Genomic DNA, 23,244 nt, shown 5'->3' on the forward strand with positions numbered 1-23,244 from the left:
GACGAGTTTGGCTTTGAATTCGAGTGTCAACCAAATGCCCAAATGCCAGTGTTACAAGCATTGAATTTTCAATCAACTCACTAGTCTGACGTGACAGTTTTGTCTTGACAGCGGTCTGTAGAATTTTGGATTCCAAGGCAATGTTCGAGATTGGCTCAAATCCCGGTACTCCTGCATGAAAGTCCTAAAGGTAGGTAAATACTTTTTTGCCTTCAATTGTGCACCGTAAGCAGAAATACTAACCTCTGCTACAAACATTCCCAAATCGAATCTATTATCCCCTCCAATCACATCGGCATATTTCGGGCTTAGAATCAAGCGAAAATGTGCCTCGGTGCACAGATAAAATGCGTCTCCGCCCTATTGTCAAATTATACCCCCAAGGTCAGCGATATACATGTAGATGAGTCGCGATTGCGTGAACGGAGCTGTACGCACCTTCTTAAGCCCGGACCTTATCCATCCCTCTGGATCAGAGATATACCGGTGTGTTGCTTTACCATAGCCAAATTCCCACCATTTCCGGTCATTGAAAACTGGCAATCTGGATGGGTTTAGCCTTCTTGCCCTGATCTCAAGGAGAAAAAAGGCTATAACAACCACTCCCAAGGCAAGACCCCCAGAAGTAGAGTCAAGGTAAACCCATTTCTCGGTAGCCATTTTATTACCTCCTGTATTGGGCTGAAATCGACTTTGGCACATGTGCTGTTGAAACAGTTGAGGGAATACCAGGATAACAAGCTTGTGGAGGACGTAGAATTTTTATGTCAAACATACATTAATTTTCGTCTAATTGTTAAGTCGGGACTCGGGATGTCTACCCCAGCTCCTCGTTGACTCAAAATTGTGGAGTCCTAAAGATAAATCATATGGTGATAGGCGCTATATGCAACTAGGGGAATATAAACGGAGCTTTCTATATACGGACGGCAAGGAGTAAGCGCCCGCAGCTTACTTACCAGATTCAGCCTCCAGTTGCCTCGCGTATTCCATGTTTTAAACAGTTAAGGTTGCCGATCTTACATTGTAATACAAAAAGTCTTCGATGTGATTGATTCTGGATAATTAAACCCCTTGTATTTCTAATTATTTTAACACTTAACTACTAGTACCAAGTAGCTAAGCTAAGGTTTAAAGTGGACATGAATTGCGGCAGCCCTCGATCTGCTCACCGCCACTATATACTCATACCGCCTACCTAAAACACGTATTACACCTTATATTGCCATTTTGTCAGTCAGTATATTATGTAACCAAGGGATGTGGGGCGAAGGAAATGTCCAATCACGTGTGCAGAATCCCGATCTGAAACTCAATCTTGTTGTACATGAATTTACGAATTTACGAATTTATGGGTTTATGGGTTTATGGGTTTACGTACTATTTTTTTTTATGGAGGTCAGCTAAGCCAGGTGCCGATCACAACCTTCCTCGCTGGCATATGTTTGAGTCTGCGCCTTACTCCGTACATGCTACCAAGATAGGCATTAAATCTGTATAACTAGCTACGACACTACGGAGAACTCCGTACTAAGAATGTGCTATAAACTGAGGTTGGCTGAGATACCTCGGATGATCTCGGTTGGATGATCTCAGATCTCGGTTTATGCTTTGCCCCTATCGTATTTTGTGGGCTCAGAAACAACGATCACTTACCGAAGTTTCACCGCCATGTTCTAGATGTTTATCGAAAATTTGGAAAGACGACTGGTAGAGGAAGCATGACGTAGAATGAGATATATAGAGAATGAGGTTATGTATGCGTAGGGAGGAGGAATAGAAAGAAAGTAGAACATTGCATAGCCCTCTGTTTCGGGAAAATTCGATCGCATTAGGTTTTAAACAGCACGAGCGAATCTTGAACTACGTCTAATAAGCCTTACGTTAAATTCGGGGACTTCAAGCCCAAGACTCATAAGCCAAAATACACGCATTAAATATTCCCAGATTGAAATTACTACCTAGGTATCCTTTAAGCCAATTCAAACATTAATAGTCAACATGAGTGAGAGAATTTTATGTAGAACGCCAATAACCCCAATATCTCCGGTGCCCTCAACATTTCCCATGTGGCCTGGTACAGGAATCAACTAGCACCTTGAAGAGCCTCAACACCAGAGCGTTCTCGACAAAGAGTATGCGATACATTATCCAACTTTGGATAAGTCTTGTGAAGCTCAGATTGGGCCAATTTGTCAACCCGAAGAATAACATTGTCGATGGTTTCTGGTGTCACAACAGGATTTATCATACACATTCGCAGTGTGATTCTTCCCCGAATTTTGGTCGTGAGGATAGCAGCAATGTTCTCCGCCAACAGTCGCTGTGAAATAGCCGTGTTCAATGCATCCAACGCTTCTTCGCCGAGCCCGCGAGGTGCGTATTGGAAAACCAAAATGCTAGCAACTGTTGGGGCAGCAATAATCCAGTTCTTGTACTGACGGACATTTTGATCTGCGGTACGGGCAAGAAGGAAACCTTGGTCGATCATCTCACCCATACGATGACGGCCCAGGGATTTGACAGTGAGCCACAGAGAGATGGCACGCGCTGGCCGGCTGAGCTCTGGACTCAGATTGTAGAAGTTGGTGGTACCTTGTGGTGCCAGTACACCACTGAGATACTCGGCATCCACAGCAAAGCTGCGCAAGAGAGAGCTAACTTTTCGCGTGAGCACGATGCCACATCCATATGTCTGGAAGAGCCACTTGTGGCCGTCCCAAGAAACACTATCTGCGCGACCGATCCCATCAACGAGGTGGCGATGCTTGTCAGAAAGCGCAATGGAAGCACCATATGCGCCGTCCACGTGTAGCCATAGCCCTTCGTCTCGTGCAATATCAGCCAGTGCATGGAGAGGATCAATGCTGCCTGTGTTGGTGCTCCCACAGTTGGCGACAAGAAGGAACGGTACGCGTCCCGATTTACGATCTGCGTTGATCGCATGTCGTAGGAGGTTCACATCTATGCGGAATGTATCATCACTGGGTATCTTGTGGACCTGGTAATCCATGAAGCCGCTTATATGTAGAGCCTTGCGGATAGAGATATGTGTCTGGTCGGAAGTGTAAATTACCGCGTCAGCTCGCTGCGTAGGATGTAGAATCTCATCCCGGGCTGCGACTATGGCTGTCATGTTCGCCATAGAGCCACCCGAGACAAAACACCCTCCAACTGAGTCTGGCAGTCCTAGCTGGGCACCCAGCCAGGCTATCATGGCTTTTTCGACAACATTCGGACCAGAGCTCACATCCCAGCTGACAGCATTGACGTTGCAGACAGAAGTAAGAAGGTCACCCAGACGGGCAAGAGAAGTTGGGCAAGCTGGTATATAGGAGAAGCAATGTGGATGGGTGAGGCGCATGCGGTTATCGAAGACTGTCATAGCTTGATGAAGGACGGATGAAAGACCTTGAGGATGGTCACCAGGCATGACTTCCTGCTGCATACTTTGTATCTCGTGTGCATGGAGCTTTTGGACGATGGGGTCAGACGGGGCTGGTGAATTGACCGTGAGAAGTCGAGGCAGAAAAGACTCCATCTCCAACATGATCTTGGACAATTCGTTGTCTGACCTTTCCTCTTCTCCAATAGAACCCATATTGAGATATCTGGAGAAGAAATCAGCTTCACTGGCGATAAGATAGCGAATGGGTGTATATCAACTTTGGATCAATGATCTTTGTCAATCGCAAAATACGTACATTGCTGTAAGGACTTTACAGAGAAGGTTACATACGCGGTCGAAATCAATGTAGTGAGCTTGAACAAAGAGTACTTTCCAGAAGAGTCGGAGATTTTTATAACAGCACTGGATTATTTGATAAGAAAACAAGAGATAAACTCCTAACATGGACATTGGAATGTTATACATCCACCACTAACACCGCTATAACGCCACTAGAACACTTGCACGTATTTACGCCTCTGGCTATTGTCTCCACTACAGCCGCATGTGCTCACATGAATGCATATCATGCCTCACACACGCTTGGTCATTGTCGGTCAATGTCGATCCAACTGCTACTCAAAAAAGGATCCGGCCGATTGGTATGACACGTTTCAATCCACACTAGTCCCTTGTTCGATGTACCACCCCTAGTCAGAATTCTGTGTGGTTCCGCCAAGAAGATGCTAACATTTGCTAGCTCAGTATTTCATATACCATCTACACCAGTTTGCGAGTTGTTTCGTAGGGGAATTGCAGTATTCCATTGAAATAAAACGCTAAAATTGCTAGTTCTCAAAGATCAGCAGGATCTACATGGACAGACTTCTTACGGAGGGAGGCAACTAGCTCGAAATCAATAGATATTTAGAACGAGCTTGTTTCTTTGAACTTTGTAAGGGGTGAACATAACTACAGCATACGAATTTCTAAAGACCACTGTAATACGGAGTACTTCAAGTGAGAATCTCAGTCTCTTATTGTCTGTATTGTCTGTAATTAAATAGATCTAATATTTCGAAATGAACCACGCACGATTCTCCTCCGGGGACATCTCCTGCATGACCTTTCGCTCAGATCTCTTCACAGAAAGATACGTCGACACCAGGGAATCACTCAGAATTTGCTTGAGGCGCTCATTCGCCTCCAAATTCTCGAGACTTTGGGTCAGCTCACAAGGCATTGCCTTGATCCCCAGCGCAGCCCGTTCCTGGTCAGACATCTTGCTCGGCTCTATGGTGCAAGGGCCGGCGCTCAGCAACGAGCCTTGAAGTAAACCATCCAGTCCAGCTGCTAACAGTGCGCAGAGCGCCAAATAAGGATTGGCCAGTCCGTCCATCATCTTGATCTCGAAACGGTCACTGGAAATTCGCCGCAAGATGGTCTCTCTATTTTCCCACCCCCAGCACACATAGTCACCCCCACTCCCAATGCCTCCGACAACCCGGCCATAGCTGATGTCTTGGGGAAGCGTAAAAGCAGAAATGGAAGTAAAATGGCCGAGGATACCAGCAAAGAATGACTCCACGATTGGCAAATCCACCTTGTCAGAATTGAGCGAGATATGGACATGAGCTCCGGTGCCGGGCTGTTCGGGTGATAATCGGGGATGAAGGGTTGCTCGGTATCCATGCTTGTTTGCAACCTTCATAACAATCTGTCTGGCAAGAACCAGAGCATCCACAGCTCTGAGCGGGGAGTCTGGTGGAAGAACAAATTCCCATTGACCAGGACCTAATTCTGCATGGAATTGTTGAACCATGATTCCAACGCTGTGCAAAGCCAGAACGGCTTCTTCCAGGATACCAAGTAGAAGCTCGTCGTCACGAGTCATGCTACACCACGAATGATCCGCATTAACCGTTTCGTACTCGACTTTTCCGTTGTTCAGTGTTCGTTGCCGTAAGAGACAGAACTCTAGCTCGAACCCGACCAGAAGTGAGGAGTTCGACTTCTGTTCAATCAAACGTGTCAAAGTGTCCAACTTAGAGCGTGCGCATTCTCCCATGGGCAATTTCTCTTTGTCTGTCCACGAAGACATGACAATTGCCTTGTTTTTATCCATGTAGGGTGAAAGGCATCGAGGATCAGGTTTCAGGAAGAATGACCCCGTCAGGGTCCCACCTTCTGCCACATTATCGTGAGGGAGAACATGAAGTATAACCTTTGGAACCGAGATTCCTTGATCCGTCTCCAACAATCGCTTGAATTCTGGCGTAGGGACTATGCGGACCAGATTGGTGCCAATGTATGTTGTGAAGGACACCCAAACGAAGTCTACGTCTGGGTTTTTGGCGTGAAACTGCTGCCATTGAGTCAAGGCTGTGGTTTTTGCCATTTTGATTCGATCAATGGACAAAAGTGGCATTCAAATGCTAGAGAATTTGGATATAGGATGTGCTGCGGACGATTTATTCCTCAATATAGTACACTTTAATTGACTATATATAAAATTAAAAAAGGAGGTATTGTCATGTATCTGTATTGATTTATACAGGTCAATCTATCGATATTTTCACAATCGTCAAATTAAAAATATATCCACCAAATATACTATAGCCGCTAGAGGATAGTAGTACATCCACATCTACGCAAGCCACATAAACTTGTGGGGCTGTGGTGATCTTGATATTTCTGCATTCTCACGATTCTCACTATAGTGGATACATTTGACATTTGGTAGCTGAATCAACCAACTCTATATATCTCTGGAAATCGATCTACCCACCCCCCCCTTGCTCTCAATCTCTCTAGCTAAAACTTAGATGTACGTAAACTCAAGCTGATCGCTGTACCCAAAAATTGGCGTAGGATGATCACTTTCTATCGCTTTGCTCTTTCTTCATAAATATTTGCCCAATAGGGGGAAAAGGTTCTGGGCCGCCTAGTTCCTTTTTTTTTCTCTGTCCTTCAGCACATCACATTTGATAAACACCAAATACCTCCCAACTTGACCGTTGTGAATGACAATATGGCCGTCCAAGGGGCAGATAAGCTTCAATTTGAGCTTCTTGACAGGTCTCTAAATTGTCCAGTTGATGATCAAAAAGACTGGTGGCAGAGGACTGGGCCTTTACTGGCCAGTCTGATGACTTCGGCGGGCTACACCAACGAATCCCAACGCCAGCATCTGATGTTCTTTTACACATCTGTCGTCCCGTATCTAGGGCCATACCCTCAGAAGTTCCCCAGCGCGATGACCCACAATGAACTTCCCCTGGAACTCAGCATCAACTTTCAACAGTCAGGTGGTACCAAACCAGTTATTCGAGTTGCGGTGGAACCTGTCACCTCCATCTCTGGAACGACGGAGGATCCATATAATTTGAGCCCTATCCGTGACATACTTTCTCATTTGGAGAAGCTCAATATCAAAGGATATGATCATCGTTTGTTCGAGCACTTTTATCCCAAGCATACCTTGGATAGAAGCGAATGTCAAAAGCTCCAGCAGAAGAATGAGCCAATTCGTGAACTTTCCCAGGTGGCTTTTGGTTTCGATCTCAAACCCGATACCATCTCTGTTAAGGGATACACTTTCCCAGGCTTGAAGTGCCATGTGGCAGGCAAAGACATGTGCTCTGTTGTCATGGACTCCATCCGAGAATATCTTGGAGATGCCGACCGCTACAATACAATTGGCCTGATAAAAGATTACATCGAAACGACTGAGGCGAGAACCAACTTCGGGTTCGTCTACTCGCACGATTGCACGACTCCCGAAAAGTCCCGCCACAAGGTATACGGCCGTACCAAAGATATGTCTTGGAACCAGGTTCAGGAGATTTGGACTTTGGGCGGGCGAATTGATTCACCCGAGTCAAACAAGGGTCTTGATTACCTTCAACGATTGTGGGAACTATTGCAGATTGGCCATGGTCCCCATCCCCTTGACCTTCATTTGGTGTGGAACTATGAAACGAAGGCCGGTATCACGGCCCCAGGTACCAAGATTTACTTCCCTGTTTATGGTCTCAATGACCAGAAAAACGTGCATACCATTTCCCAATATCTCAAGGAAATCGGACTTGATATTCACGGGGATGCATATGAGCGAGCTGTACGAGACTTGTTGTAAGTGTTTCCGATTATTTTGCGATGAGAGATCTTACGAAAACTAACTGAACAAGCCCCGGGTTTGATATACGACAAACGGATCGCCTAATTTGCTGGATATCATTCGCCTATACAGAGAAGACGGGGGTGTATCTAAGTGTTTACTATCACTCTTCACTGGAGTACTCTGGGCTTGAGAAACAGCCCTGAACTTGAGCACCGTTTAGAGCTGTTAGATCTTCCCAGAAACTGCTACATGCTTACCGACTGAGCGCTTTGTCTGGAGTTTGTCTCTGTCTGTCTGGTGTCTGTCTTTGTCTTTGTTTGTTTGCCAGCTTTGTTTGCCAGTATGTTTGTCGTTGCGGTGTAAAGGCCCTACCTTTTGTATAGATCAGGAATCAAGATTTCTTCCTCCTTTTCTCCATCTTCCTGTAGAGATCTTCCAGCTCAGTAGCTGCTACAGGAAAAATATACAACATACCTTCAGAGTTTCCAATCACCAGGGAATCCTCACTCCCATCCATCTGATTATAATAATCGGGTCGGGTTTCGGGCTTTGCGAGCTTTGCGGAAGTCTATATAGACTGATTTATAAATAATATAGAAATCGATGGATTAACAGTAATTATTTAAGAGGAATCAGTTAGAGATCGATTATAATTAATAGTTCTTAAGGCTCTAAACCCCTTTTCAAAAACTAGGAGGTATAACTAGTTATCGAATATCATGGTTAAATATATAGTAGAAATATATATATCCAGAATCAAGACCACCATAATTATAAAAGTGTATATTATTAGTCCATATCCGCATATCTTGTCAAAACAGTGGATTCTGTCATTTTTAGATAGTTAGAGAAATACATGTGCCATCCATAGCATAACTAGTTATAGCTGTCTGTACACCTCGATTTCTGTTGGAGGACAAGGGATCTTACGTCGGATGTCTATAAAGATGTTTTCCCAATGTTCGATGACCAATCAATGTCTCCGTGGCGCAATAGGTTAGCGCGTCCGACTGTTAATCGGGAGGTTGGAAGTTCAAGCCTTCCCGGGGACGTTTCTTTTTTGAACACCTCTCTTGAAAAGAGGTGGTGGACGAAGTCTTTTTTCTATTTTTTAAATGTTTCTTTGTGTTTAGTTTAGTATGACAGCTAGAATGGGGGGAGTAGTAATAATGGCTTAAGTATGCAAATATACTTAGTGATCAATCAATACAACAGCAACAACAACAACAACAACAACAACAACAACAACAACAACAACAACAACAACAACAACAACAACAACAACAACAACAACAACAACAACAACTGCGTTAAATGCCAATAATATTTTCAAACCACGCGAATCACTTGATACATGCATACTATTGGGCTCCTTGAAATAAAGCTATGAAGGAGAACCTTGCGGATTTCAGTCCAGTAGGCCCAACCAGATTTCCATCAGTCTCCGTGAAAGATCAAATGGGATGTATGTTGACAGAAATCTGTATTGAAGTAAAATGGCAGATGTTGACAACGCTAATTATCTCAGGTCTGCTTTGATTATTCACATGTAGATACCCAATGAGTGAGCATAACGAAATGTAAATGGACTCTTCAACAAAGGTTCATTTTAAATAACACTTGCTATCTCCAACTTCTCTTTTTGATACCTCCACATAAGGCTCAGCGGCCTACAGATGCATAAGATACGCTAGAAGAGCTGAGATCAATTCATCACGGGTGGATTTAAGTCTATTCATCTATATCAAATCAACGCAAGATAAATATAATTTAGGACGCCGAGCTAAATGTTCAAATACGACTGTCCCAATGAGTTTCTCAACGCGCAGATACATATCAAACTGAATGAAATCCAAGGACCGTATATTTACAAACTACATTTGGTTGACCATTCTTGTTTGTGCTGCCCAACCCTTTGTTCTTTGTTTATTTAATACAGATATATATAAGAAGCATATCACCAACTAGCATAACCTGACTTTAATTTATCCCCAGTTCTCACACAGTTTGCCATTACAGTTCCAGTATGACTTTTCTATATAAATTTAATATCTCTGGGTCGTTATTGCATTGTATATTTTGACTATATCATCATGCCCAGCCTAAATGACCTCTGCGTTGCTTCCGTCTTTTCGCGTTCAGGACCTTTGCCAATTATAAGCGGCATGTTCATCGAGAACACCTTCAAAAGGGCAAATGCGAACTTATAAGTGTACGGAAAAATCAAAAGAATGAATGAGCATTATTTAATGGCAACAGCAGGTCTCAAGTTTTCTCTCTATTGACAATATTGAAGCCGAGAATGAGTCGTTAGAAAGAGATGGAGCGTCTAAAAACCGAGACAGAAGATAGGCTCTTGCTGTTGCCGACTTTGGACTCCTCATCCAACATAGACCGTTTCACCCTCTACTTCTTTTTCTTTTTGTTTTATGCCTTTTCTTTTACCAACCGTTAACCTTTCCCATCTTCATCGACACTACCCAACGAACGTCTTTCGTTGATCTCAGACCTTACACCCACACCTCAAGTGACTCTTCCAGTCCTCAAAAAGACACTCCCGATAATAATCGAATGGAAGTCATCCTTCCTAACCTTACCTTGAACAAACCATACTGCTGCAGACTGTCTTATTTCAAGGTTAGAAAGCTCAACCAACACTACATGAAGATACCTCAGGTCGCCCAAACTAACAAGATGTAGTATGGCAGGAACAAGACCCGGAGACGTTTAAACGGGTGGCTGGATGTGTCGACACATGATAATTCATAGGCTATGGCGTCTTTGTTGCCAACCATTCAAGGACTGGATCGCATACACCAGGGACAACAAAGTGTACTTCGAAGGCAACCCGTACGCCTATGACTCAATCGTCATCCTCAGCGAAAAAGGGGACAAAGGCATAATTGGAACCCTGCGGGAACAAGTACCTCCCACCCAAAATTCTGCGAGACAGCCAGCGAACACAACCCTCACGAACAACAAAAAACCACGATATAAAGCAAACAATGAAGGATATAGCTACCGTGGCCGACGACGAACAAGCAGAAATTAACTAAATCGAAACGATCCCCGTACCGAAAATCCAACTAGCAGAGACCTCTGTTTACTTCTTATCGCTTTATTTCTAAGGTTGCTGATTTGTCTCCTGCTTGTTACAGTTACCTTAGCTAGTTGATGACAATGTATCCTTAAACACCATTCTTAGCTCTAATGGAACCGGGTTTCCCTTTACTATAAACAGGAATAGTCGGTCACATATGCGGCCTTGTCATGTCCTTTTGGTGGTATTTCTGGATGTCCTTTGGGATGCCTGCTTAGATGTATATGAAGGCGGTTAAAAACAGAATACTTCTGATACCGAGACCAAAATGTTCGAATGCATCAATCAGTGAGCTAACTACAGCAGTACATTCCGAAGGCTTTCGGGAGAAACCGATTGCATTGCTTCAGCATTGCTTCGGCAATAATAAAAGTGAACCCTTGAGTTAGCTTGAGGTCGACCTACCTACTTATGTGGATAATTGTACTAGTAATATGCAATGCTTCTAGTCATAGATTATGTCTACTATCCAACTCGGCTCACTCATTGCCAATCTCCTAGCGTCGGGCCAAACTACCAGAAAGCGGATACATAGCCACGAATTGATGACGCGGCTTTCTATAGTACGTTATTATAGCCTGATGATATATGAAAGTTGCTTTTTCCACCAATGCAGCCGGATCTGCAATCTGATAAAAAAAATTCCAAATTAATCAATTTTTCGGCACTTCTCCTACCAGAGTAGTGAGTGTCTTTTCCAGAATGCGACCACCATGGCTCATCCCACTATGCGGGTTTCTAGGCTTATCAACCGCCTTCGCAAAGGCCCCAAACAACGAAATCCCAATCAAAAATGAAAATCACATCTTCAATGTGATCCAAGACTCAATGCGCCAGTGGGGATCGTCTCTACACCACAACGGCGTGTCGTTCTTCCTCGCGAGTATTCCCGCCGGCACACAATTATACCATGGAACCTCCGAGGCCACCCCGGTGAATGGCACCGAGTGGCTGGCGTTCGAGCCTGAACATGCAATGGTCTTCGCCCGGCCCCGACGCGGGGCCCCCGTCACACCTACCATCCGATGATGATGACACCGAGCCACAGGATGGAGGCCATGGTGAGCTGCGGAAGCGGGAACCTCATGACACAGATGAGAAACACCATGGCCCGACAGGTGGTCGCCCACCAATGGCATTCGATGAGAATGAGGCCGGGTATTTGCATACGTACGCTGCAGCCAAGGATCTCCGTCTTTTGTATCTCGATGGTATGTCTGCTGCCAAGACATCGAAGGGCACACTTGATTCCCAGGATGCGATTTTGTTCAACGGCGCACTAGATGATTCTCCGAGTCGGGGTAATGGGCAGGAGAACGAACGTGCCAGACTAGCTTGCGAGATGGCCGAGAATGAATGGGAGGGTCGCATCGACGGTGTTCTACGCATGGAAGCTGGCTTTGAGATTATCCTGTGCGACTTTGGGCGCGATCTAACCCCCGTGCGAATCACGCAGGTCAAGCAGAACTCTGAGAAGCAACGTGGACCTAGTGGTAACCGTAAACATGGCGACGGGGGTGGGTCTCACAAAGAGGATGGTGACAAGCACCACGGCAGTCCTGGTCCAGGGAAGGAGGATGACGGAAAGCGACACGGCCCCGGTGGTCCTGGAGGCCCTGGAGGAGGCCCTGACTCATCGCGATGGATGCGCGCAATCACCGCGCGCTACAACGGAATCGGTGGGAACCGAGTTTCGCTGAACTTCAACCACTTCGTGACGGCCTTCTCTCACAACGTGGACCTTTTCCGAGATAATCCAACCCTCCCCCGACTTGCCAGCCTCTCTCCTAGGAGTCGGGCTTTTCTCCGTTCCGAGGTCACATCTCTGATCTTGACGCAGAATGCTGCCGATGTCAGCGAGGACTGGCAAGCGATTACGGATATGATCGTGACTCGGTACAGCAAGGAGCTATCATATTTTATTTCCGGTAGTATTGAGTCAATCGAGCGGCTGCAGTCCGAGGTTGAGCGTGTCTTGTCTCCGTTCATTGATTACAGTGAGCGAGATGATGTTGCTGAGAGCGAGCGTTGTGCGACTCAATTCTTGCCGTTGGGAGCTTTGGGAAGTGGGGGTCTTGCGGTGCAGGCTGTTCACGGTGTCGCTTACAAAATCTGCTCGTCTTTGATCGAGGCTGGGAAGGAAAATGACCTTGAGGCTGCGGTTCGGGTTGTTCGGGATCTGGTTGGTTATCTGGATTGGGCGACGTGGAAGGAGTGCAGTGGTTGTGCGGCGAATGAGATTTGTGTCGTGCCTATCTGGCCCATGGGTACGATCCAGGACTATGAGAGCCCTCAGTGCAAGGATGCATCGAACCCGTACGACCAGGGTGGAGAGAGTTACTGGGGTGGAATGTGCCACTGAACGACCTACAACATACAGTGGAATCACGGGTCATGGGTCTATTTCCAAGTTCGTGTTTTTGAACACCCTTACAAACGGACTTTTTTGTTTTGGACATAATTAGCTTAATTCGGACATATAGAACATTTATCGAGGGTATAGTTATACACTATACAAAACATAGTAATGTTTAAGAAGTAGGTAGAAGGGAGAAGGGGGACCATTGTGTTCGTCATTGTTCCATGCGCTAGTTCCAAAGCAAACCACGGGGTCGTACTCCCTTTATATAAAATACGGAATTGGTGAATGGTAGAGAACGATCATCCCATCAAGGGTAGAATGTTTACAGGGGAGCAGCACCCTTGGCGGAGGTGACAATGGAGCCAATGGCAGTGCCGAGGCTGCCGAGGCCAAGAGTGGAGAGGAGACCCTGGCCAACGCCGTTGACCTTAACCAAAAGGACGGAAACCTTGTCCTCAGCGTTGACAGCAATGAAGTCAGCACCGGGGATGCTGGGGATCTTGGACTTGAGCTCGGAGACGGAGGGAGCCATGGCGACAACGTTGCCAACGGGGCCCTGAACAGAGGAGAGGTCAAGACCGCTGAGGAGACCGAGGAGGGTAGGCTCAACCTGGAAGAGAAGGTCCTTGCCACCAGCGAGGCCGTTCACGTCAGTGATGGAGAGAACATTCTGGAGAGGGTCGGCACGCTTGATGTTGCCGGTGATGGACTCAAGGCCACCAACGAGGGAGCCGAGAAGGCTGCCAACCTCGCCGAGGCCGAGACTGGAGAGGAGATCAACGACTTCCTGGGTCAACTTGATGAGGGCGGCGTTGCCATTCTCGAGGACAGCAGTGACGTGGGTGAGGCCGGAGCCGCTGCTGGTGTCGAGCTGGTCGACGGACTTAGCAGTCTGGATGACCTGGCCAACGGGCTTCTCAAGAGCGCTGAGGGGCAGCTTGCTCATCAGGCTCTGGAGCTCAGACTCGGCCATCATCTTGACGTTTGAGGTTCCGGCCTGGTTGAGGATGGAAAGAACCTGGCCGGCGCCGGCGCCCTCGGTCATGCTGGAGGCAGCGCCGGTAGGGATGGGCAAGTCGGAGATTGAGGATGAGGCGGCACCGGAGCAGGTAGGGATCAGAGATACCACAGGCAGAGGGATGCCAGAGGGGATGACGCCGGAGGGCAGGCAAGAGGGAATTCCGGAAGGCAAAGAGCCGGTGGTGCCCGAAGGGATGATGTTGGCTGGCAGGGCCATAGCAGTTGAGGCCATAAGGGCGGCGGAGAAGGCGAAAGATCTCATCTTGTCGTTTAGTGAGTGGAATAAGTTCAAAGACTTTGGTACAAATGAATGGACGGTATAAACCGAGATTAAGGAATGACTTGGTAAGGAATGACAAGAAGAAAGTTCTTAGGGTCCAAACATCACGGCAAGACGTCTCGGGTTATATACAATAACTGTTAGTAGGGGATCAGCGTTGGCATGAGTCCGATCCCTCGTCTGTTGACGTCGTCGGGTGTACTCCTGAGCTAACAGATGGCTTGACAGAGGGGCTGCTCGTCTCGCAAAATGAGTCCGATGGGAGAATGGAGCAATAGCGTTCCTGTTTCATCTACCAAGACGTAAGCTTCATGCTGAGTGGCCAACAAAGCCGCTGCCAGGCTCTGGTACACGGTTTTAGCTCCACTATAAGCTTCATATGAGGCCTATCTTCATTAGCCACTTTGCAGATCATCCACTCGACTCTAGAACAAAACCGGGGGGGTAGTTCCCACTCGAACTGTCAGGATGAGACCCATTGTCGGGCAAATCCCGCTCATTTTTGAGTCAGGAACTCCACGGTCGGGACATGAAAAAGAAGCATGCCAATTATAGGGGCACATTGCCAGATATTCTGTCTGGCCTTCAAAGTATTCCGGACTCCATACCACCATGACAGTGAGGACTCCGAGATCAAATCCACCGGCATTTGTTATGGATAGGGTCGTGGGGGGCAAACGAGAAAACATTAGAAGTCAACCGGGGATCGACACGACTGCCAACCTTGCTGATCGGAATGGCTAATGATTGGTGGTCTCCTGTGCTAAGGTCCCTTGAGATCAGCAGTCTATCTGCCAGAACAAATATTAAGAAGAAGGTTAAACTCCACGTGGGAATATCAATGCTGATTGTAATATTAGTCCTCCACAGTGGGTTAAAGAAATATCAAATAGTCCAGTGGGCTTGATTCCCGTTAGTCCGTTAGTTGTGAGTTATTTGTTCGGCAATCACATATCTGAGCTTTGGTAATGATATCACCGAGATCACCAGTTGGAATATCCTCAGGGGATTGACAGGGGTAACAGGAACAGGGGCAACAGTGGTACACAGCTGTACACAGCTCCGATGAAATAATGTCGAAAGGAAAAGGAAAGGAATGGAGAGAAATTAACTAGTATATGCTTGCAGCTTGGAGAAGGCGGTGGTGAAAGCGGACAGGCAGTATAAACCAATAATAATTAAAGGAAAAAAAAAAGGTAAAAAAAGAAACACCCATTTAGGTGAGATACCAAAGATTCAGTTTTGTGATGACCTATCACCGTCTTCATCAAGTGTAGTTGATGATGAGAATTGTCCAACAATATCCTCCAGGATATTTTGGCTCCACTTCTGTTGAATGTTGAAGCGGAGGGTCGACCGACGAGCATTTTGGAGTTCTGCCTCGGGGGGAGTTGGCACTCCCTGCCCCACAAGGTGTTGCCGCTAGGCTAACGCCACCTTGGGGGGTAATATCTTAGGATTAATCTTTTACATAGTTATAGGATCATTTTTTAGGATTAATCTTTTCCATATAGGATCATTTCTTAGTACAATACCCAAAAGGACCTGAACACAACCCTCTTATTGGATATTGACTGACCGTGATTTCTCACGAGAATTTGTATGCCCCCTATTAAATATGTATATGATCGAATTACTGCGGGCAATATTATCTTATCCAATAAGAGAGTTGTGTTTGGCCTACTCCGTACTCCGTACTTCGTCGCCCGTAATATCTGCACATCTATTTAATGGAAAAAGTGGAAAAGTCAAAAAGCCGTTGAGTTTGGAAATTTTTGATGGATCTTCAGGGGTACATTTGATTATTTACATATAAACTATGTTGTATATCAATTTTGGTCAATGACACCATGCTTTTCATGTGTGGATATGTCTGTAAATCCTGAATTGAGTGAGAATTTTTATACTCTATCCTAATGGTTGACTAGTTATGTAACTATACTACAATGTATCCTACAATATGTGGTGGGGTTGCAGGCCCTCACGCTGATCGCCTCCAGGGTTATTGCCCCAATAATGAACTAGCCTAGTTGGACAAGATCTTAACGGCAGCGGCTTCGGCAACCACCATGACGGCAGCTTGAATATTACCGGTCGGAAGGTCGGGGTGGATACTGGCATCAACAATGAACTGAGGAGAAAAGGGGGGATTAGCATCCTCGTTTGAGCAACCAAATTATTCCGGCCCACTTACCAAATTATCCACTCCGTAAACCTTGGTGTTGGTATCGACAACGGAAGTGCCATTCTTGCGGCCATCATCGGTACCCATCTTAGCGGTGCTGGTGTAGTGTGTACCAGGAGTCTGGGCCTTAATGATGGCCGAGACATTGGTGTTAGTCTCCAGCTCAAACCCAGTGGAGGGCGCCGTGATGTCCTGGACCATTTTCTGAACGAAAGTGCGGGCGGCCTTCCGGTCAGCAGCGGTCTGGAGGTAAGGCGACTTCTCAATGACAGTCTTTCCACTGACATCAAGTCCCAGAACACCGGTCGACGTGAGTCCATGGGTCATGTACGCGGTGATCGTTACCACGCCCTCATCAGTAGGCGCGCACGAGCCCTGGTAGTACTGAGTGTGGCCATCAATCTCCTCCGAGGTGAAGAAAATCATGCGGTGCTTGCCCTGGGTCAGCACACCGTTGCCCTTGCGGTAGAGGGAGATATCGCGAGAGTCGGTTCCGTTAAGGACCCCCTCGTAATCAACAAGGCCAAATGAGGCGTTGGTGTTGAAGGTGATCGGGAAAATGGGGTGGTCCATGAGACCCACGCCGACAGGCAGGTCAATCCACTGAGCCTTGGGAGGAACGGCAACACCGCTCTTCTTCGCAGTTTCAATCTGGGTCTTACCACCAATACCGGAGTTCCACAACAGGCGGGGAGTAGACAGAGCACCGGCAGCCAGCACCACGCGACCGTGGGGAGCAACGCTGATGACCTCGGAGCGGCCCGAGGCAGTCTGAATCTCGACGCCAGTGACATGACCGCCGGAACGGACCAAGCGAATAACCTTGGTACGGAGAGCAAGGTGGAAGTTGTTCAGCTTGACAGCATCGGGGAGATAGGTGCGGACAGGGCCTGCACGCATCTGGTCCTGCACGTTCCAGGACGGGTAGCTGTAGATCTGGTGCTTCTCATTCGGCTGCTCGATCATATCCACGGACTTCCAACCAAGGCCACCGAGGAACTTGGACAGTACAGCGTAAAGACTCTGGTCGTATCGCTTGCCATCGGCAGAGGGCAGGGTAGTTCCGGGGTTGCGCTTGTAGAGTCGGTCTGCAGCCGACTCAACGTCCTTCCACTTCCAACCCTTGGGCCATTTGTCGTCGAAGTCACGGGCTGGTGGGTGGACGAAGACCATATAGTTGACAGTTACACCACCGCCAAGCACACAGGCAGCATTGCCAGCGGTGTCGGTGCACATATACTGGTTCCAGACATCGAGCGCGCCGATATTGGCGGACAGGCCCGGAAGATCGATGGGAGTCAATGAGTGGTCCCATGTGAGTGTCTCATTGTTACCGGTGGCGACAGTTGGTCCGACACCTCGCTCAAGGAGGAGAACTTTCTTTCCTGCCTTCGCGAACTTCTCGGCGCTGATGATACCGGAAGGGCCACCACCGACTACAATGTAGTCATAAGTGTGGTTCTGGAAAATGGAAGCGGAGGCAACTCCTGTAAAGACAGAGAGAGCAATGGCGAGAGGGCCAGCCTGGAAGATCCTCATTTTGACTTTTATGAAGGAATAAGATCTCACTACGAAATCCCAATCTAGAACCCCTGTCAGGGACGGGAGTTGGTCATTTTAACTGTTTCGCGACAAGTGTGCCGGACCCATCCTGTCAAACCCGGTGGATCCATTGTTGAAGACTTTGTCAGAAACATGGCGAAACATGGCTCGTCGTGGATATTTAATTTCCTCAAATGTCACCGATTAGGTCTAGTGCGATCAGATAAGAGCACTAGGTTTTCTAACAGTCCTGACAGTTTCCGTTTGAGCGTTTAGCCGGCACATGATCACAAAGAAGTGAGAAAACAGTTACTCAGTTTCGAGATTTGTACAGGTATGTTGGTCCTGAATGTTGTACTCCGTAGCGCTTAACTTGGGGCTGTTTTAAGAAGTTTCAAACTGAATAAACATGGCTCCACTCCCATTATGACCTGGGTAGTCTTTATGTTGTAGGGCACACCGAAATGTCTTGGTATCCCTTTACTCTCCCGGAAGAGCGTTTTCCTAGCCAAGCTCTGCCGCTGACATGCATATAATCAAGCTGCAGCTTTACGGGGTACATGTTCCCTCAAGTTTGATTCGTGCATTTGTATATTTGTAGTCACATAAGAGGCGTTTACCAAGTCCTCTGTCTCTCAGCCACTGTTCCACATATACCTGAGCACTTGGATACTCGTAGAATAAAGTTCTGGAACATTTGCCAAGTAGATAGTGGATATTCCAACATTCTTACCAAGCATATCGTAAGCAGAATCACCTTCTAAAAGTAACCTTGGAAGACAAACACTCTACGCTACAAATTTATCTACGTTATGTGACCCACACAGAATTGGGCGAGACTGCAGTAATGCCGACGATAGGCCGAACCATAAATTTCTTCCATCGGATACTCGGAGTCCTGTAAATTCTTTGATACCCATTCTTCATTTCTAATATTACGGGGTGAGAGGTGATCGAGTGCTTCTAAGTGACAGCGCAGGCATTAATACCGAAGTAGTTATAAGTGGCTCTATTACTAGGATCATCCGGTGGAGCTAAGGGCTAACGATGTACGGAGTAGAAGTAGTACTCAATTTAGATAAAACCTAAAAGTATATAATCCAATACGTTCATGGTGGAATGAAGGCGTTTGCTAGTTATTATATATCTCTTAACTTCAACAGCTATATGAATGCCCTGCTCGCCATACGTCTTCACTATGGCATTTATTCCCTCATAAATTTTATTAAAATTTTATTAACTAGGAAAGTTTGCTTCTAACCCAATTCAATTAACAGAGATCTAGGTGAGACATATACTAAAAGTGTATGTAGTATAGAACTTGAATATGGGAAAGACGGGGAAGATGAGGGGAGTTAACAGAAGAGTGGGGCCGTGCGTGGCATTGGGCGTGAAGCTCAACATCTCCAACACATCTCCAACACCCCTTGTATTAACCGAGATAGATCACTGTCCTCCAGACACAAAATGTCGACCCCAGCCACCCGCCTTGTACCAGCATCTTCACGTACTCTTCTCCTCACCTTCGATGCGTTCGGCACCCTTTTCCACCCGCGTCTCCCCATCCCCGAGCAATATGCCGCGACCGCGCACCAGTTCGGATTATCGCGCACCACCGTCACCCCGGATAAACTCGAAACAGCCTTCCGGGACACATATCGTGCGCGGATGCGTCAGTACCCAAATTACGGTCGCGCAGATGTTCTCCGAGGACAATATGGGGGGCCGAGACAGTGGTGGGAGGAGGTAATCAGGGGGAGTTTCCAACGTGTTTTGTCCACGGAGAATGGGGAGACGCGTCCTGAAACCTCCAAAGAGCATGTTCCTGATGCCATGGTGAAAGCCCTACTCGATCGATTTGCTGGCGCCGAGGGGTACGCGCTGTATGACGATGTGCTACCCTTCTTCCGCCGAATGCACAAACTCAAGTCCGCGCATAAGTGGTCATTTGATAGGATTATTGTGGGGGTGATATCCAATTCGGATGACCGCGTCCCCGCCGTGCTGAAGTCGTTGGGCTTGACGGTTGGTGATATGCGCGCAGACCAGGATAAATCGAGTATAGATCTTCCAGGGTTCGAGGAACGAAACATCAAACAAGATACTGCCAGTGAAGACAACAAATATCATGCAGATCGCAACCTTAAACTCGACATTGACATGGTCATTACAAGTTACGAGGCCGGCCAAGAGAAACCTCATCGTTTGATATTTGACGTGGCGAGACGGCAGGCTCTAAAGCTTTCCCGCCCATGGTTGACCAGAAAAACCAAATTCAGCTCTGTGCATGTGGGGGATGATTATAAAAAGGATTGCATGGCTGCAACGGATGCAGGCTGGGAGGGCTACTTGCTTATCCGAGATGATCCTGGTACCGAGGATTCTGGAACGAAGAAGGAACTCCTAGATCTCCTGAAGTTAGCAGATAAATTGGAGCGTTTCCCATAAAAGCGCTGTCAACAGACGGCAGATGCACAGTTGAACTTGATCAAAGTCAACCTCTGACAATTTATATCGAACCACAAGTCAGAAAGATAGCCTCGAGGTTCCCTATCTCTAGGCTTCGGGAAGCAGATTATTTTGTATATCAAACTGACACAGCAACCACAACATCCGAAACTCTTGACAGATCGTGAGTTTGTGCCAATTACCCTCGGGCACTTCGACACCATGCTTCGCTCTCTGGAACAGACCACACCGCACCTTTCTCTCTATCACTAGAGCTTCCTTAGCAGCAACCAGCTTTTAATTTGGCCCTGAAAGATTTTGCTTCGAAATTCCCGCAGAGACTTTCCTTTCCGCCAGCACACAAAGCGCAATCTCGAGACAATGCCCCAAAATTGTACTGGGCATAACACATATGCAGATGGTACCGGAGACCCTTACCTATCACCTGTTCTTGTCTATTTGACTAGATGACCTAGCCGGTTTATGGTTTGGTGTGTTCGCATCTACCGGCAGTGTCTATTTTTTTATTATTTTCTTTTCTCAGATGACCCGGCAGAATCAAATCAAATTGAGAACGGCTGCCCGAAGGATCTCGAGATTGGGTTGACCAGCTTTGGCTATGTTTGTCGGTTATCGTCAATGTGGTTCTACTTGAACTCTCCAAAGCCCATTCATTAATGTGGAGGAGCACTAAGCAATGAAAATCATGCTTGTCGTGGACATCCAACAAGTGAGGAAATATTATATCCATAACAGATATATTGTGTTAGTTAGTTTTCCATTTCCTACGCCTCTTCGTTGTATTATTCTAGCACTTTTTGGACCCGCATTTCCTCCATTCAAGACAGGAGTTCGTTGAATGCCTCGGGATATATACAACACCAATCAAATGCCCGTCTAATGTACCGCCATGTCCCGCTGTACACCCCCGTACGGGCGACTAACCACATATGTTCGAATGTGCGGAAGTCCTGAAACATTAGAGCTATAAGAGGGATTATATAGAATCAACCACGCACAGGAACGCACAGGAACACACGGGAACAAAGAGCACTAAACTGAAGGGATCAGGAGGTACATGAGTAAAACCGAGAGAGTAATTTGTAGTTCCCCTCCGATATGGTGAAAGTCGGGGTAACAGCAGGAAAGGCTCAATGGTTGCAGATCGGATAGGAGGCACAAGCACGCAAGTAACAGTAGGAACACTTTATCAAGATGGATGTCACGAAATCCGAAATCCTCTTCCTTCGATTCTGCATTGACTGAGAGTACACTGAGGACATTCTTGGGGCGATACATGATTAGGACAAATAATACCTCGAACTGGGTATCATCGAAACAGCAGCGGCTCTTACTTTATACATTACGCATAAAGAGGAAATAATTAATGACATCTTCTATCTCCGAAGCTGAACGTATCGATGCTGACGCTGTCACCAGATTCTAGCCACCGAAACAAGGTAATTATCTAGTGGAGCTAGTGGCTTAGATATGTCCAGATGTCCAGAAAAAAGGATAGAAACCGAAGCTTATGTCCAAGGAGGCCCTGTTAGTTTATCTCGCCCTGGAGTCATTCTCCTATTACCTGGTGATACTATTATTTTGAAGACAGTAAACGGAACTGAATAGCCAATTGGCCGTTTGAACTATATAGTTGTGTGAATTTCTTAGCCACAATACTCACTAGCCCTAGCTTATCCTATCAATCCAATATGACACTTGTGGAGTCTTCAACGTTCTTGCCCTACTTTTACGGCCTCTATAACACATCAGTAGAATCGCTCTTTCCATAATGTAGAATAAGAATAATTTCATTGACTACTTAACTCTCAAACCAGCCATGTTGGACTTTTCTTCTTCATGTTATCACATTCCATGTTGGACTTTTCTTTTTCTTCATGCCATCAATTTTTGTTTCACTATTCCAAAGCAAGTATTAAACGAAAAGCCCTAATCAAAGCTAAGTACTGTACCCTCCCCCTTCCCTTTACATCAACCATGGCCGAAGGCTGACTGGCGATCGACGCTAATCAGTTCAGTCATCGCAATCGTGGGCATCGTGGTTGGCGTCCTCGTCACATGGAGGGCGTCAGACAAATCTTTCAGGGAGTTTTTCTACGGACGGAGACGTTCCTCGCCGGGAACCGATCCTAGGGCATCTCCTGATCTCGAGTAGCAGGCCGACCATGAAGCTATACCCCTACGGGCGATTAAGTATGCCACCGGCACATAACTCTCTCATTGGTTCATATGACCAGGCAGTAATTGAAATGAATCTGAAATGAATCTGAATTAAATTTGAATTGAATTTGAAGAAAATTTGAAGAAAATTTGCAGATCTCTTGGCCGCTAGTTTAGGGGTGGTGTTGTATACAAATTGAAATTAGCGTATATTGTCAGACTGGGATATGGCCTCCCTAGGCCCTAAACAGGAACCGAGGTTTTTGTTATGGTCTAGTGGAAAATACGCCGTATTTATTCCATCATATATGTTTCAAAAAGGCGGTGATAAAAAGGCAACTACCAGATAGTCTCCTCTCTCTCCTCTTCTTCTTCTTTTCCCCTTCTCATCCATCAATCATCAGCAGTTAGCACGAATATCATTGCATTGCTGATCTCTCTTCTCCTGACTCGCTGTCAGTATACCCCACCCCTAGGTCGCCTCCGTGCAACCCCCGAGCCCGCGCGGCAAAAAAAAGTCCAGGGCCCACAGCCCCGCCGCCGTTCCGCTCGACTCGCCGCTCCCATTCCCGCCCGCCCCAACTCGTACTAGCTTCATGGTCCGGTACATGCGAC

The 23,244-nt window shown here is 46.6% G+C and overlaps 7 protein-coding genes across 7 annotated transcripts; 3 read left to right on the forward strand and 4 right to left on the reverse strand.

Annotated features, from left to right (window-relative positions):
- Positions 1-2,086: 2,086 nt before the first annotated feature.
- N7516_010042 (pyridoxal phosphate-dependent decarboxylase family protein) lies at positions 2,087-3,601 on the reverse strand (the record flags this gene model as incomplete). Its single annotated transcript, XM_057222761.1, has 1 exon — positions 2,087-3,601. One exon carries the CDS (start codon positions 3,599-3,601, stop codon positions 2,087-2,089), a length of 1,515 nt encoding a protein of 504 aa, XP_057069982.1.
- An 856-nt stretch (positions 3,602-4,457) lies between these two features.
- N7516_010043 (uncharacterized protein) lies at positions 4,458-5,786 on the reverse strand (the record flags this gene model as incomplete). The annotated part of the gene is made up of 1 exon (XM_057222762.1): positions 4,458-5,786. The coding sequence occupies one exon, from the start codon at positions 5,784-5,786 to the stop codon at positions 4,458-4,460; it is 1,329 nt and encodes a 442-aa protein (XP_057069983.1).
- Positions 5,787-6,485: 699 nt separating this feature from the next.
- N7516_010044 (aromatic prenyltransferase) lies at positions 6,486-7,714 on the forward strand (the record flags this gene model as incomplete). The annotated part of the gene is made up of 2 exons (XM_057222763.1): positions 6,486-7,522; positions 7,579-7,714. Coding segments are annotated over 2 exons (1,173 nt in total), but the record flags the coding sequence as incomplete, so codon positions are not given.
- Positions 7,715-11,313: 3,599 nt separating this feature from the next.
- Positions 11,314-12,973, forward strand: N7516_010045 (uncharacterized protein; the record flags this gene model as incomplete). The annotated part of the gene is made up of 2 exons (XM_057222764.1): positions 11,314-11,589; positions 11,660-12,973. The coding sequence occupies 2 exons, from the start codon at positions 11,314-11,316 to the stop codon at positions 12,971-12,973; spliced, it is 1,590 nt and encodes a 529-aa protein (XP_057069985.1).
- Positions 12,974-13,295: 322 nt separating this feature from the next.
- N7516_010046 (uncharacterized protein) lies at positions 13,296-14,255 on the reverse strand (the record flags this gene model as incomplete). Its single annotated transcript, XM_057222765.1, has 1 exon — positions 13,296-14,255. One exon carries the CDS (start codon positions 14,253-14,255, stop codon positions 13,296-13,298), a length of 960 nt encoding a protein of 319 aa, XP_057069986.1.
- Positions 14,256-16,299: 2,044 nt separating this feature from the next.
- On the reverse strand, positions 16,300-17,997 carry N7516_010047 (putative cellobiose dehydrogenase; the record flags this gene model as incomplete). Its single annotated transcript, XM_057222766.1, has 2 exons — positions 16,300-16,404; positions 16,468-17,997. The coding sequence occupies 2 exons, from the start codon at positions 17,995-17,997 to the stop codon at positions 16,300-16,302; spliced, it is 1,635 nt and encodes a 544-aa protein (XP_057069987.1).
- Positions 17,998-19,467: 1,470 nt separating this feature from the next.
- Positions 19,468-20,448, forward strand: N7516_010048 (uncharacterized protein; the record flags this gene model as incomplete). Its single annotated transcript, XM_057222767.1, has 1 exon — positions 19,468-20,448. The coding sequence occupies one exon, from the start codon at positions 19,468-19,470 to the stop codon at positions 20,446-20,448; it is 981 nt and encodes a 326-aa protein (XP_057069988.1).
- Positions 20,449-23,244: the final 2,796 nt, after the last annotated feature.

The sequence above is a fragment of the Penicillium verrucosum genome, assembly GCF_028828655.1.
Source record: "Penicillium verrucosum strain IBT 35672 chromosome Unknown utg000004l_segment0_segment0, whole genome shotgun sequence".
Classification (NCBI taxonomy): domain Eukaryota; kingdom Fungi; phylum Ascomycota; class Eurotiomycetes; order Eurotiales; family Aspergillaceae; genus Penicillium; species Penicillium verrucosum.